This window comes from Thunnus maccoyii, chromosome 12, assembly GCF_910596095.1.
Source record: "Thunnus maccoyii chromosome 12, fThuMac1.1, whole genome shotgun sequence".
Classification (NCBI taxonomy): Eukaryota; Metazoa; Chordata; class Actinopteri; order Scombriformes; family Scombridae; genus Thunnus; species Thunnus maccoyii.
This window is the reverse complement of record NC_056544.1, coordinates 8,373,931-8,389,312: the sequence shown is the minus strand read 5'-3', so window position 1 is coordinate 8,389,312 and position 15,382 is coordinate 8,373,931. Positions and strand designations below refer to the sequence as shown.

The 15,382-nt window shown below is 38.2% G+C and overlaps 2 protein-coding genes across 2 annotated transcripts; one reads left to right on the top strand and one right to left on the bottom strand.

Annotated features, from left to right (window-relative positions):
• The first annotated feature begins 224 nt into the window (after positions 1-224).
• Positions 225-7,589, top strand: LOC121909068 (homeobox protein Mohawk-like). The gene is made up of 6 exons (XM_042429445.1): positions 225-512; positions 896-1,055; positions 1,183-1,336; positions 1,559-1,885; positions 6,516-6,549; positions 6,834-7,589. Exons 1-6 carry the CDS (start codon positions 283-285, stop codon positions 7,171-7,173), a joined length of 1,245 nt encoding a protein of 414 aa, XP_042285379.1. The 5' UTR covers positions 225-282; the 3' UTR covers positions 7,174-7,589.
• Positions 7,590-9,036: 1,447 nt separating this feature from the next.
• Positions 9,037-13,775, bottom strand: LOC121908580 (ras-related protein Rab-18-like). The gene is made up of 7 exons (XM_042428718.1): positions 13,557-13,775; positions 13,079-13,134; positions 12,900-12,961; positions 12,216-12,288; positions 11,793-11,911; positions 11,410-11,476; positions 9,037-10,666 (listed from the first exon to the last, which is right to left on the bottom strand). The coding sequence occupies exons 1-7, from the start codon at positions 13,622-13,624 to the stop codon at positions 10,494-10,496; spliced, it is 618 nt and encodes a 205-aa protein (XP_042284652.1). The 5' UTR covers positions 13,625-13,775; the 3' UTR covers positions 9,037-10,493.
• Between the last annotated feature and the right edge of the window lie 1,607 nt (positions 13,776-15,382).

Below are 15,382 nucleotides of genomic sequence, written 5' to 3'. Positions count from 1 at the left end.
ATTGGACGGCAGGAGAGCCAATAGGCAGCAGAGCAGCAGGTTATTTGAACTCTCCACAGGCAGCTCAACTAAACCAGACAACATCCTCTGACTTTTCAAACATTATTCTCTCATAAGTAACTGTGAGACTGTCATCATCTGTCTGCTCGGGCCACTCCGGCTGCTCGTCTGGGCTTAGAGAAAAGACCAAGGGAAACTTTTTCACCTCTTTTTCATTACTTTTACATCAAGTGTATCCAGGATGGGAATCTACTGCATCCATTTACATTTGGAAGTCTGCTGATGCACCTGTTGATTGTGGAAAAATCTGCGTGTTTAAGAATGAACAAAGTTGCTGTGATGACGTCTGACACTCTGCTTCATTTGGAGGACAGCAGAAGAGCAGAGGAGAGGAGCAGATTGAACTGTGTAGACATAGCTCAAACCAATTTAACAGACGGGCAGAACACAGACCTGCTGCGATGCCAGGAGACCACTGAAAGCAGCTCTCCCATAAAGTACAGAAGATATGGGTACGCCCCTTTTGTCTGTGTTGGAAATATGCAGTTTAATGTTTTAATGGTATTAAAAAAGGGTTGTTTTCTGTGTTACAATTATTGAATGCAGTTTTATTACTATTAATATTAATATTAAAAGACAATATGTCATGCTAAAATGTTGTTGATCTGTCTTTTGGATAGAAAAGTTCTTTATAGTTCTTTAGACATGGAGGATAAGATTAAGATTTACCATAATAGATTGATTGCATGATATTGTGTTATCATATGTATGTGATTAGGAGAAGCTTTTGCAGGCAGAACAGCTTCAAGATGTTTGGTTTATCAATATCATAGTACCAAACAAAGGCAATGTAGTGGCCTTCGTGAATCTATTAGGTGATTCTTGACTCCTCCAGGTCTCGTTTGGGTGGGGTCAAAGTTCGCCACAAGAGACAGGTGCTGCAGGACATGGCCCGACCCTTGAAACATTGGTTGTACAAACACCGGGACAACCCATACCCCACCAAGACTGAGAAGGTCCTACTGGCTCTGGGCTCACATATGACACTGGTACAGGTGAGGCAAGCACATGCAAGTCATGGAGGTGTGAAATAAAAATGTTTAGCATGCTCAGGGCTGTGTTGATATATTTTGTCACTTAACATTAAGCCAGTGCTGTCATGTATCAATGGAATGTGTGCAGGTTTCAAACTGGTTTGCAAATGCCCGGCGGAGGCTGAAGAACACAGTGAGACAGCCAGACCTGAGCTGGGCCCTAAGGATCAAACTCTACAATAAATACATCCAGGGAAACGCTGAGAGGCTGAGTGTGTGCAGTGATGACACAAATTCAGATGGTAAGGGCGGGTGTATTTAAGTTATTAGTTTATTACATAGGTGGAATCAACAAACGTCAGAAGACTGGATTTAGATGTATAACTTTGACTACTGAACCAGCAATGTTATCATTATTTGTAACATCTTGTGTTTTCATATGTTCATTTGAACTGGTAGAATTTGAAATAGGTCACAGTTTTGTTTAAGTATTCATTACTTACATTTGTTTCTGTTTAATGCAGATGAAGAATGTCCCTTACAAACACCTATCAGCCAATCAGACTTTGGCAGGTCATCTTCCCACAAGAGTGTACTCAAGAAACAGGGTATGGCCGACTCCGCCAACAGTGACGACAGCGCGTCGCACCCATCCAAGTACAAGAGCAGTTTACTGAATCGGTATCTGAACGACACCCTGCGGCATATGATGGCGACGAAGGCCGATGGCGTCACCGCAGCCCGCAAGAGGAGAAGCCACTCTGAGTCATTCAGCTCCAACGAATGTGATCGAGATGTTGTCTCCCCGGCGTCGTCCTATGAAACAGAGACCAACTTTGTCTATCACATGGGTGAGAGATGTCAGTTTTTGCCTCTGTGAGGGACATTAAACAAATAAGACTAAAGCTTTACTACTTTAATGGAAAAATTGTCATTTTATCTCAAAATCTCAACTCATTATAAGTGAATAGAATCAGGGAAAACTTACAATAATGCAAACATCATGCGCAACATCATATCAACTGAACATTTTGCATAAATCATGATGAGTTAAGTATATACAACATAGAGGGTAGATTAGGAGGAAAAGATACGATAGCACCCCCTGTCCACAGAAATCATTAAAGCATCCTCCTTGTTAATTGCAGATTTATGTTGAATGTGAAGTTAAGTGTCAGTTTAACTACTCTCCTTCCCCTTAGTTCATTTTTAACACACCACTGTGTACTGTAAAATAAGAACAGAATGAACAGAAACTTCCACATGGCTCCTCAGAGCTCCTTGACATTAATAAATCTCTGGAATTCCACTGAAAGTCAGAAGCTCTGCAAGATTCAATTATAAAGTTTCAGTGAAACTGGGAGGGAGTTTGACACCTGGTTGCCCTTTCAGACCTATAGGGAGCACAGCACACTGACAAGCCTCAAATCCGCTAAGGCACAGGAGCCAAAGCCTTTACAAACATTACTAATAAAGACTCATGCAGACGCTGAAATCCCTCATTTTAAAATTGGATGGAGTTCGTGCTGGCTGCTGCTGCGCACCGCAAATATCATTTCCATATACTAGAATGTGCCATTTGTTCCGCCTCAGCTTCTTGCCATGGTGGAAATGTCCAGTCCAGTCTCAAGGACAATTACAGAATGTCTGAGACTTTATTCTTCCCAGGGTGAGAAGTGGAAACCTCAGCCAAAACGTAGAAATGGAGCAGTCTGTCAGTAAAGCACTGAAGATGTCTCGTAGAGCGACTGTCAGAGCCACCACTCAGCTGTGAGACCATGCAGAGCAAGATCACTAACATGCATTTGGCTTTTCCCATCAGTGTTTGATGGTGTAGCTTTGCTTCCTTGACTCATGTGCTTTGGCAGTGTGTTCCCCCCTAAACTAACACTAAAGTGTTAGTTTCCTACTCAAGATCAATATAAATTTACATTACATGACTAGAGTTGTGAAAAGATTTTTGAAACCAGTTCTACTCTTTGGCACCTCTCATAAGTTTCACTCTTAAATTAAACAAGACATGCTTTACATTCCTTTTCTATTATTTTAGGTTTTCCTGGAAAACAATAAAGCCTAGTTCCATCGATGGATTTTGTTGTAGTATGTGAAGCTTAATCTGTATTCTGGAAACTGCAGTTTCACCTCAAATTCCCTACAGATTGCTAACTTGAAATATTGGAGGATATTTCATAATCTAAACAGACTTGTATTTTTGACATGGTACAAGAACTATTAAACAGATACTGAATCATTTTGAAATCATAATTAGTGTTTATATGAATTATATAATGGTAATATAAGGCTTCTCTTTACCTCATTCATTACTGATTTGTGTACTGTAAATATAAGCTACCGCCAGCCGCCGGTTAGCTTAAGTTAGCACAAAGATTTCAAACAGGAGAAACAGTTAGCATGGGTCTGACCAAAAGTAACAAAAATTGGCTGCCAGCACCTGTGAAGTTCACTAATTAAGCTGTACAAAAACTGAAGTATAAAACCAATTTTCATTTTTTACAGGGAGACTCCAAATAAGCCAGGCTAGCTGTTTCCCTCTATTTTCAGTCTTAGTTTCATATTTACTGTATGGTATCGATATTCTCATTTAACCACGGGAAGAAAGCGGATAAGCCTATTTCAAAAAATGTTGAAGTGTTCATTTATGTCATTACACTCTTACTTCAAATCATATTTCTTTTGGAGTAATTTTGGATGTCTTTCACAAACTATGTGGACATCACTGTTGAAATGTTTGTGCAAACTTTTAATGTATCCTGCTGGTCATTTTAAGGGTGTTTGCAACCCATTACGCTTCCTCCATGGAGGTCAAGTGGAAAGTCAGGCTGCCAGATTCATGACAGGCCTAACACCATTAACACGTTTATACTCCACCCAGGAGACGGCTAAAACAGTCACTAAACATCAAGTGATGGACTAGTAAGTGATGCCACTACACAGCGTCTTACAAGGGTGCTTAAAACATATCAGTCTGAATCCCACCGACAGTAAACATGGCGTGACGTTGCTATTTACAGTACAGAAATGTGAATGTGACAACTAAGTAACATAAGATGTGGTAGGCTACTTGCATAAAATTCAGAATTTCCCCTAAAAAGGTTGGAGAGCCATAAATGTGACTAAAAATGTGTTTTATTGGACACAGAGCACCAAATAACATATCTGGACAGACGCCATGCTGCGTATTCCTCCCATTTTGTTTCAAATGAAAACACACATGCTGAGAGGGGAGTCTCTTGTTCGCAAATACATATCCGCATTGAGGAGATAAGTAGTTACATTGTTTTCTCAGTACACAGTTGTTTTCCAGTAACACACCTGAGACTGACTGAGAGTCATTGACGTTAGGATATGAGGGGATTCAAATCCATATTATGGGAGACCACCGAAGACATAAATCAGCTCATGTAGACATTTTTTCATTGTGAGAGGGTTACATAGAAGATTTATGATGGTAATAGAGAGCTAAATCCCATAATATACAGATAATAGTCTAAGTTTCATATGGAAGGAATAGTTTTCCCCAAAATAGTTCATTTGAGGAAATGACTTGCTTTCTTGCAGGGGGAAAGATAAACTCTCATGTCTGTCTGTTCAATATGAAGCTGGAGCCAGGAGACGGTTAGCTTAGCTTAGCCTAAAGACCGGAAACAGTGGAAAACAGCATTTTTTTCATTTGTGCAAAAACCTAAGTCTAACAACACCAAGTTATGACTATTTCTTGATGATTTCTTAAAGTCCTCCTCCATTCAAAAATGTTTTTCTTCTTGTTCCTACAGTTGAATGTTTGAGCTTCACTGTGCAGAATGATGTATGTGCAGAGTTTGACACTAGACGGCTGTGTTCAAATTCATCTAATGAAGGGGGAAATATGTCTGTACTCATCGAAAATCTGATTTTAATGGGTGGGCCTATGAGCAGGATTTGTGACATCACATTTAGTTTGGAGCCAATCCTGGTCCAGTATGCAAATGACACAAGTGTGATATGGAAACTTTAAAACTTTACACTGAGAATGGACTTTCAGTGAAGTAGGAGACATCTTGTGTCCAACAGTTAAACTTTTAAATTAAAAAATATTTGCATTTCTGGAATTTTTAATGAGGGAGAAAGAGTAGATGTAAGGATTTTAAAGTGACAATATCACACACACATTATTGTTCCAAGCAGAGTATTTTTGTATGTCTTAGTACATGTCTGACGGGGATCTTTAAGTTACTCTAACATGAAATTATAACTATACTGCACCACTGCAGTACAATGTAATATCAAAAAAGCAGCAAGCAGCTTCATTACCTCTTGTAAAATTTTGTTGTAACTGATCCCTGCTGTAAATTTGAAACTCACCAGAGGTAAAAAAAAAACAATGGTTTTTTTTCTTGGTAATAAATACAAAAGAGGCACAGAAGTACTTTCTTGGCAAAGCATATTATGGCTAAAGAGAGAAATGCTTAGGGACGTTCGGTAGCAAAAAAGCATAAAATAGCAAAATGATTTACGATCAACAAGTAGTTGCTTTTGGCTCTGGCATGGCTAAAGAAATAAGAGACAAGGATGTTTCGGGCTGTTAGCGTTGAAAGACTGTGCTTCACACTGGGCCTCTAATTTCTCTGTCTATTGCTCTCTGAAGAAAAATCCGTTTTGACCAGCTTTTATCTGCTCCAATGAAAAAAGGCAATATTCCAAAGCTGAAATGGAAAATATGTTCTACATATATTTCATGCTTATGCACAGAACACAAACAGAAATTGTGCAAGCAATATAAAATGACTCCAGTTTCTTAAGCTCCTGCTTCTGAATTAGCCAGAGATTTATTTCAGAGCATTGTGAAAGAATGACTAATCCTCCCTTAATCACACATGTAATGGGGGTCTCAAGTATTCATTCATAAGAAAAACTCTTGCCCATTGGTATTCAAACAAAGATGTTGATGTGGTTGGGCAGTTGGGGACAATGAATGACACACAGTACACTAGCTTTACAGGTGCTAGCAGAGTTTTGGAAACCAGAAAATAAAGTGTCTGTCCTCATGACACATTGCAGATATCAGATTTTTTTTTCCCCTTCTGAAAAGCTCAAGAGAAACACTGCATTTCATTTGTTTTGGCCAGAGTAGCTGAGCACAGGCAGACTGCTGCACTTCACTGAGTCAAACCTTTCTGGCCCAGCTAAAAGACATCCAGACAGATACAGGGGACAGACAAGTAGTAACTGTTTACAAAAATGTACTAACACTTGCATTTGGGAGCATGTATTGTACGCATGAACAAACACACACTAAGCCAATGCATTCACAGGCAAGCAGTCACACACGTGCTATGAATTAAAAGCATTCATACGTTAATACTGCGTATGTAGTTTAACCCAAACACTGATTGTCCTGTGGATATTCTGTTTGCAATTTCACCGTTGTCAGGTAAACTGATTAATGGCATATTTAAGTAAATTCTTTCTCCTCTCTTGCAGACACAGTGGAGTATACTTCAACTAAATGTGACAGGTAATTGTAATTTTTCATTGCTCAATCTGCAAGCACATCAGCTGTTTGCACTTTTCAACTTTCATCAGATTGAAAAGTAATACCTCTTGTAGTGTCTCTTGGCAGTTGCTGAAATCGAATCACCACCTTGTATTGATATTATTCTGGCTTTATATTGAGGAGATCTCCAAGCAAATGAACAATTTCTTCAGTGGATTTTGAAAATTGCTGATTTTTTCAGGTTAATATAGGCAGATTCAATATCACACTTCATATACAGCTGTTTTTCTTTTATATATTCACAGTGATAAGCAGCAGGACAGAGGACAGCAGAGACGAGACGACCAAGGCTGGAGGGAGATCCACGCTGCCGTGGCTCTGACCGACTTGGCCCAGGGTCAGAGCTGCACAGCAGACCAGAGCAGCGTGGCGGTGCCTAGTGCTGCCACAGGGTTGTGCTGCACCCGGGAGCCCTTCTCCGTTACGAGGACCAATATCATAGACAGGATGTGCATCACAGGGCCCACCTCTGCTCTGAGGCAGAGCTGCACCACTGGGCCCACACTCACCAGCCGCATCATCCAGAAGTCCTCTCATATCTCTGAGGTCCAGACTGTCAAAGTGGTCCTGGCAAACAGTGTGTAGGCATTTAAAGTGAGCATCTGGTCTAAGCACTTAATTCCGTACAGGAAAACCATATGCTTTAATGACCTGTGTGTTACAATGTCTGTACAGCCTCTGAGACCATTATTTTGCAATGCTGATAAAATTTGACGTTTTCAATCATTTTTATATTGTAAAATGGAAAAACTAACCTAATATAGTTGAATGTTTTCTTTATGTCCCTAATGTCTTCGTATTGCCCTCTGTTGCAGTAAGTTATATTAACTTCCACGAGACTGGATTATTGTCCAATGCTTGAGTTTGACAGCAGCTATTTGAATAAACCCAATGTGAAATTTGTTGACCAGTCTTTTGCTTTACAGTAAATCACTGCTTTGCAGTGGCTGAAACTGCATAGTTGTGTTTTACTGAACTGTATTTAGTGGCAGTTTTCATGTGTGCACTTGTAGGTCATTATATATTTTCAAATTGTGTTTTAAAAGCTTGTAATGTTGGCAGAAGAGTCGCATACTGAACTGAGCAGAGAGGCAGGTTTCAAGCAGAGTGCTGAGGTTAAAGCTCCTGTGACGAGCATCAATCCAGATGAAGACGAATCAGTAAATCAGCAGATGTCTGTGAAATTTGAAAGATGAGGATGAAAACTCATACGGGACACGTTGCAGTTTTCTGGTACAAACTTGAAGCTGCTACAATCAATATTTTCTGGTAATAATGAATCAAATGACTGTGTAAATGGAAAGGGGTCACTCATATTAATCCACAGATAATTAAGTTAACTCCTCAGTTGGGTTCCTCTCAGCTCTCTGGAGCTTGATAGCAACTTTTAGTGCATTGTTTTGGTTATGCAGTCCACAACTTTTCTGTTTTGGTTTGTTCTCATTCTTATTGAGTCGTTTTTGACCATAAACGGCAGCTGTTGTCAGAATGAAAGCTCCAAAAACCAACTGACCAACTGTACAGTACCTGCCCAGCACGAAACAGCAAACAGACAAAGTTAGTGACTAGCAAGTGGACATTTTGGAGCAGTTAGCAGCTAAAGAGTCAGATATTTCCCTCAGGAGTTGGTGGAGAGCAAAACAGAGCTAAAAAGAGACTGAATATTAACTTTTCATCCATCACGTGTACAGAAACATGACTCCTAATGAATGCTAATGTTGCTCCATGTATCCTGGGTGTGTCAACAGACAACTGTTTGCTAACAAGCATCCTAATTTAATTTAAAAGATGATGTCAGGGTTGTGTTTCCAGCTTACCCCCAAGTATCTCAAAACTCTGCTATTGCAGGTTTACTTTTTGGAACAGACTGTTAAAATTAGATAAGGAGGAACAAACTCTTGTTTTTTGTATAATTATAACAGAAAAAATCATTATGAAAGATGAGACACACAACTGTCATCTGTTTTTGATGTTAAAACATGACATAAATGCCCAATGAGATCTCAGGAATTTTCTGACCTCAGAAAATGGAGGTCAACTGCCAAAAAACCTTTAGTATCGGAAATATAGAGAACACGATAAGCCTCAGGAGAATGTCTGGTACTCTGAAGAGAGACTTGTGGGGAGCATCCTGTTCCATCTGGGGACTTCCTGACACCAAGCATAAGCTTGTAATCACACACTGCCCTCTGCGACTATTTCACAAAACACGATTAACAGGCTTTTTCCACTTGTGTCCCGGTTTTTGGTCTGTTTTTTTTGACATTTTGTGCAAAGAATGTTTTCGGTCTTGCATGTGCAACAGGCTAGTCATCAACAAAGTATTATGGAAAGAGCACCTCACTCCTGTTTCCACTGTAAACCTGCTTTTGATTAGATGGGCTTCTACACAACATGGAAACTAAATGGAAGCTCTCAAATGGCAATTAAACAATAGTTAGTCTTGAGTGACGGCATCTTGAGGTTGTCATTTATTTCAGTTTGAAACAATACAAACGTTACTGAACCACAACTCGAGCTAATTTCATTCAATGTTAAGGCAGATGTCAATTTAACATATTGCTAAATATGATTCAAACAGCAAAAGCAACAGGAAAAAGTACAAAGGTAAAAGGATCAATGAACAAAAACAGAGTTCAAACAAATAGTGACGATACAACAAATCCATACTATACTGACAAAGCTTTTAGGAATGTTCACATACTATAATGTGAGTAATGCCTTTAATATTGGTAAGTCAGAGGGACATATATGGACCACAACACCATACAGAAACAGCAAATTAAATGGGGAAAAAAACAAGTTTACAGGACCAATCTCCAAGTAAATGAACGAAACTACTCGTCATTTTACCAAAGCAGATAGGCAAGAAAACAGTGAGCTCAAGTAAGTAAAAGAACATATTTTATTGCAAGAGCTCTTAAAACTGTAAACCTCACACTTGCAGCTTTTGGAAATTATGGTCCAGATCAGACATGCACAGACAAAGACAGGTTTGGTTGCAGAAAATTCTACAAGACAGAAATGATTACTTGTCCTGCATATTTCTGTGTAAAGGGGGGGGGGGGGGGGCAGCAGGAAATCAATTTCCTTTTCAAAGCATCTATTCATTCTCAAGACTAGAATTTGATGGAAAACACCATCAAATGAACAATAATTGAGTTAACAGTCAAAATGAACTGGTGTCAGTACTGGGGTCCATTGTGAAGCATCATCTTTGGGAGCATTCACAGTGTTCTGGAGCTTAATAAAAGTCTAAATGAAGGCCAACACACACTCCACATGACAAGTCTCTTCCATTCCCATTCTCAATCTAAGTGATGTGGTATGTATTTAATAAAGCTTGCAAATATGTATTAGAACATTCTGTATTTTAACTTTGCAGTTCAAGCGCACAAAGCATAATTAGGAAGGACAGGATTGAGGGGACTTCCGTATTGATTATAATTAATTATTTTTGAATCAAATTTGACAAGCTATGTACTGTAATCTACAAATTGGTTCATGTTATAGGCACTACACTATTAACCCAATGCCTTAATGTACAACAGAAACACTGTTGCCAAAAAGATAAATTCAAACCAGACGTGTAGTCGTGCACTTGGCATGGTTAAGTTAATTTAAAATACTATACTCCTTAGACAAGAGGCTATTTTTGCATGATCCTTTCATTCATGTTTTATACAGAAAGCAGTGACATGTGACAGATGATGGTTGAAAAGGAAATGTGCAAACAGCAAAGTCCATTTGACCAACAGAGCTACTCCAACAATGAACGTTTTTTTTTTTTTAAAGTACTCATCCACTTCCCCCTATCCAGCTCACTTTCTGTCTCTGTTTTCTTTCCCGTTTCTGGTCTGTAGTCATTCCTATCAGGGTGGTGCTTCTTTTCGTTTTGTCCACTTTCAGGGTATGGAACAGTATCCTCCACATGCCCTGCCACTGCCCTGCTCCTGCTCCCCCAGACGGACCTTCTGACCCTGGTTTTCACTCTCCCAAAGCCCCGGAGTCTGGAGGATCTTCTCTACGAGCTCCTCAAAGGCACACTGGACGCCATCTTTGGTCTTTGCACTGGCCTCTGCACAACGGAAAGAGAGTTACCAAGATTTATGAGATCAGTAAAAAAAAAAAAAAAACAACTGGTAGAGCACTTTCTAAAATGTTACAAAAAAAGAGTCAAAAGACAAAAATAGAACTACATGTCAGCTTTTAAATCAAAAACAGAAAAACATCTTTTTGTTAAGAATATAGTACAAGATTTTAAAAATATCCATGTGTTGACAAACATGACATACAAAGAATGAAATGACTTCATTTAAGAAGCAAGAGACATCCAGTGGGATGAAGACATCTTCACAGCGGATTAAATCCATGACATCTTCTTGCCCTGCCCTTTTCAAAACCCCTTAATTTAGCCATTCTAAAATGGAAACTCCACAGAAATGTTAACCTAATTTCCCAGAGAGGGCCAGATTGGAGATGGGAATCAGGAACACGTGTAGACAGGGATTCGATAAATGAAAGCCGGCTAGATTTTAATCGTAATGCAGTTCTTCTGGAGTGGCCGCATCTTTCAGTGCTGCGCTGACAGTAGAGACTCAAAAATGCCAAAAGCTGTATCAACAACATAACAAACCCAAACTAAATGCACGACTCACTGAAGTGATGTCTTGACTTGTTCCAACTTTGCAATTACAGTTCTGACTTTTAAAGTGCAGCACTATGGTAAGTTTTAATGGCTTTGAGTTACATTCTATGGCTCTATTAGTTTAAATGACCATGTCTGACCACGTCTGCCTTCACTCTAACATGGATACTTACCAATAAAAAGCATAGAGTGTTTCCTAGCAAATTTCAGGCCTTCATTTCTGTCCACTTCATGGTCATCCTGAAAACCAAAATATGCAATTATCTCTATGTGGAGTACACATGGAAAGGGATTTAAGTCTTTTAACAAAATGTGTCACATAAGTGTAAAATGCAAAGCTATAACCGTGGCTGGTGAGCACATTTACAAAACACTTATGAGTATTTTTTGTGCTGTATGATTTTCTTCTTTAACATTAATAATGTTAGAGGTATTTATAATGTTCAAATTAAAGCCATGCGTCAGCCTTTTCTGCATATGCTGTACATTAGTACCAGCAATCAAAGATCTGTCGATGAGATGGGCTGACGGGAAAGTGAATTCTAGTCAGACTCACCCGATCGATCTTGTTCCCAACCAGCATTTTTACAATGTCGTTGCGTGTTGTGTAGGTTTCCAATTCATTCAGCCAGTTTTCAAGCTTCGTAAAAGTGTCGCGCTTTGTGACGTCATATACTGTAAAAAAGGAAGAGAGAAGGAGTTAGAGAGAATCAATATAATGTTACTATAGTAACATCTCCCAATCTTTCCACATTGAAAGAAACATAACTGCTGTTATATAAGTTTGGATATTTAGCTTAGTCTCAATTTCTAGGTTACCAAAATTACAAGCAACCAATATCAAGGTGTTACTGACAGTATTCCTGTGATGTCAGAAGGATCATGCATGAGTAAAATGACATGAAAAAAAACACAAATCAGAGAGATAAGAAGAGATCTATTGATCTAGGTTTGGCATCAAAAAATGATCATGATTTACCAAGTATGACTCCCTGCGCACCGCGGTAGTAACTGGGTGTCAGGGTGCGAAATCTTTCCTGTCCAGCTGTGTCCTACAAACACAAATAATGAGATCAGCATCAGAAAATGACAAGTACACTAGCCAAGTACCAGATTCCTACTTTGACATGTGTTCCTGATATGTCACAAGGGATCACTGTGAAATTGGTAACTGCCTGAAGGCTCATACAGAGTTTTAGGCCCTTCAGTTCTTTTGCAATCCTTACGATTTTACTCAGGGGACAAGCCAAGTCCTTAACACTGAAATAGCTATAAATATCTAATTTACATGTTGTTGTGTTGTTATTCTTGATGTTATTAAAATATGTTATTGATTTGCTTTCATCCAATTTAGCTGAAAGACATAACTAAATGTATATATATATATATATATATATATATATATACAATTATTATTATTATTATTTTTAAAAGGATCACTCTGTTGTGTTAAATTATATATGCAATATGAGCCTTACATTTGCCTCAGCCCACATAGCATGTGACTTCACTAAGTGCTGTCCTGTGGATAGCACCCAGCCTGAGTTTCTTCTAATGATTTTGTCTGTGCAATGTCGCCATCTCGTGGATAATACCTTGTACTTCACCATATTTTTCCTAACACCACAAATAAACTGCAGACAGTAGCATACTGATGACTTACCCATATGGCGAGCTTTGCTTTGTTCCCATCTATGGCGAGTGTCTTTACTTTGAAGTCCACACCTGATCAGTCGTGAGAGAAAGAAAGGGAAAGAAAAATGATGATGAAGATACATAATCGGCTTCCAGAAATGTGTGTCTGTGTGTATGCACGCGTATGTTTATGTATGTGAGTAAAACCTATGGTCGCTGACTGCTCTGGATCAAAAGTGTCGTCTGTGAACCTCAGGAGGAGACTGTTGGAGGAAACAAAGATAACAGGGAAATGAGCAGGGCGATGGGCTTTTGTCAGTACAGTAAAGGCTCTGTCAACATTTGCCTCTGTCAGTGACAGGAAGAGCTCAGGATAAAAAAAAACGTTTGTTTGATGTTGATCATGAGTGAGGATGAGAAGTATCACATCTTGCAGCAAACAAAAACAGCTGTGAAAAGTTTAACAACTGCATATAACGTTGGCGTTATCAAGTCACCTAAATGTATACTTGTCAACAGCAATTATGTGACTAAATTAGTCGAAAAAAGACAACTACACTAACATTTAACAGCAGCAGCAACAGCTGCTGAGCTGTGGGCAATAAACTTAACGTTACATAACAAGAAGAATGTCAACATTCACAACAGGCTAACTTAGCTAAGCTCGCGGCACGCAGCGACATACCTGGACTTCCCGACTCCACTTTCGCCAATTATCAACAGTTTCAGAGTCGTCAGCACGTCTTCATCCATATTCCTGTAGAAGCTAGTTTGACTACCACTTGGCGACGCTTTTAATGACAAAATTTACTTGTTTTTAGGGCAGCAGGCGGTTAGCAGCTCCGGTGACAGCCTGCTGTTCACGCAACTTCCGCCCAAGCCGCGACGTGTGACGTCACGGAGGTTGACGAATATGAAAACTTATCATCATGGTATTTAATTCCACACAACATACTTAAAAAAGTAGAGGTCTTAATTTTTTCCTGATGTATAATTATGGTATTACAAGATTACAAGGTAAATTCTATCAATAAGTTCTTATGGTGTTAACTTTACTCCACACAAGTCTATCATATGGATCACTGAATGTATTAATAAAAGTCAGTAGTTCACAAATTTTTTCACGTCTAGGACCCCTAAACTGACACAAATTACATATTGTCCCAGGGTCCCCATCTGATGAGATTTTTGCTTTTAGATGTTTTATTACAGAAAGTGTATGAAGCTTATGACCAAAATAGTCACACATTCTGTCATTGTGTTACTTATGGAAGGAATTATAGGCCTAGTGAAAATAAATGATTCTCCTTTTTGCTGACGACCCCCTGGAACCCCCTCAAGGACGCCTAGGGTTCCAAGACCTCACTTTGAGAACTACTGCTAAAAGGAACAAGTCACTTTATTTACAATATTGGGTTGACCGAGACATCATCTTCTTAAAAGACTTATTTGATTCTGATGGTCAGCTACTTAACTATGAAGCTTTTCTTAAGAGGGAAACATTCCCTATCAAGTTCAAAGACTTTAGCTTAGTAATAAAACCCATACCCAATGTATATTAGAATTAATGAAAAGCTATAAAAGGGAAGGGAAAATATTATCACTTAATTTGAATGTAAAGATTACAATGTATTCATTATTGTTAACTTTTTTATTCTGTTTGGGAAATTTCATATCCATAAAGCTACATTTCTTAATTCAGCCCATCTTTTAAGTTGTTTCTAATTGAAATTGAATTTTACTTTGAGTCTTTGAGTTAAATTTGTAACAAATAAGAAATGCATGTTGTTTAAATTTATTCAGAAATGTTTGTGTGAAGAACTCTGTCACCAGAATGAATCTTTTTTTTCTTTTTGTTTTTTAAATATTTTATTCAATCATTTTCTGATGTAACTATTGTTATTGTTCTTTAGTTAAATGAACTGGTATGACTGATTGTTTGTACATTCTTAAAATTAAATTAAAAAAATAACATTCAATGGGAAACAAAACAGCTTCTCCCATATAAATGTGTTATCCCCAACAAACTGAAAGAAGTGCATTAAAAAATTGTGCATACATAACAAATTTGTCTAAAGATTTGTGGATATTGATAACAAATGTGATTTTTGTAAAAAATGAAAAAGACACAACTAAACATTGATTTTATGACTGTCAGTATACATCAGGATTCTGGGAAAAAAGATTACTTTGCTCTAATAATTTTTTAAAGAAATCTGATTTTATTGCCACTTTTTTATTTTTCAATCTATTTATTTATCATTATTACTTTGACCCTTTGTCCTGTTACCAGGACTGAATGTGAACAACAAACTGAAAGTGAAGTCATGCCCTTTATGTTATCTTTTGTTTTCTGTTATTGTATTATTGTCACACATGTTGTGAGTGACGCTTTCTACAAATAAAGTGATGAAAAAAATAAAATTAAATAAAACACTAATACAGTATGTTATCATTGTATACTCTGTTTTGTAGCTGACATTGTGTGTTATGTACACACACACTTTTTGA

Coding starts and splice junctions, on each gene's coding strand:
- LOC121909068 (XM_042429445.1), top strand. CDS start 283: ATGCACCTGTTGATTGTGGAAAAATCTGCGTGTTTAAGAATGAACAAA. Junction 513..895: donor ATAAAGTACAGAAGATATGG/GTACGCCCCTTT, acceptor TGACTCCTCCAG/GTCTCGTTTGGGTGGGGTCA. Junction 1,337..1,558: donor TGATGACACAAATTCAGATG/GTAAGGGCGGGT, acceptor TGTTTAATGCAG/ATGAAGAATGTCCCTTACAA.
- LOC121908580 (XM_042428718.1), bottom strand. CDS start 13,624: ATGGATGAAGACGTGCTGACGACTCTGAAACTGTTGATAATTGGCGAA. Junction 13,135..13,556: donor AGTGGAGTCGGGAAGTCCAG/GTATGTCGCTGC, acceptor TTCCTCCAACAG/TCTCCTCCTGAGGTTCACAG. Junction 12,289..12,899: donor AAGCAAAGCTCGCCATATGG/GTAAGTCATCAG, acceptor TTGTGTTTGTAG/GACACAGCTGGACAGGAAAG.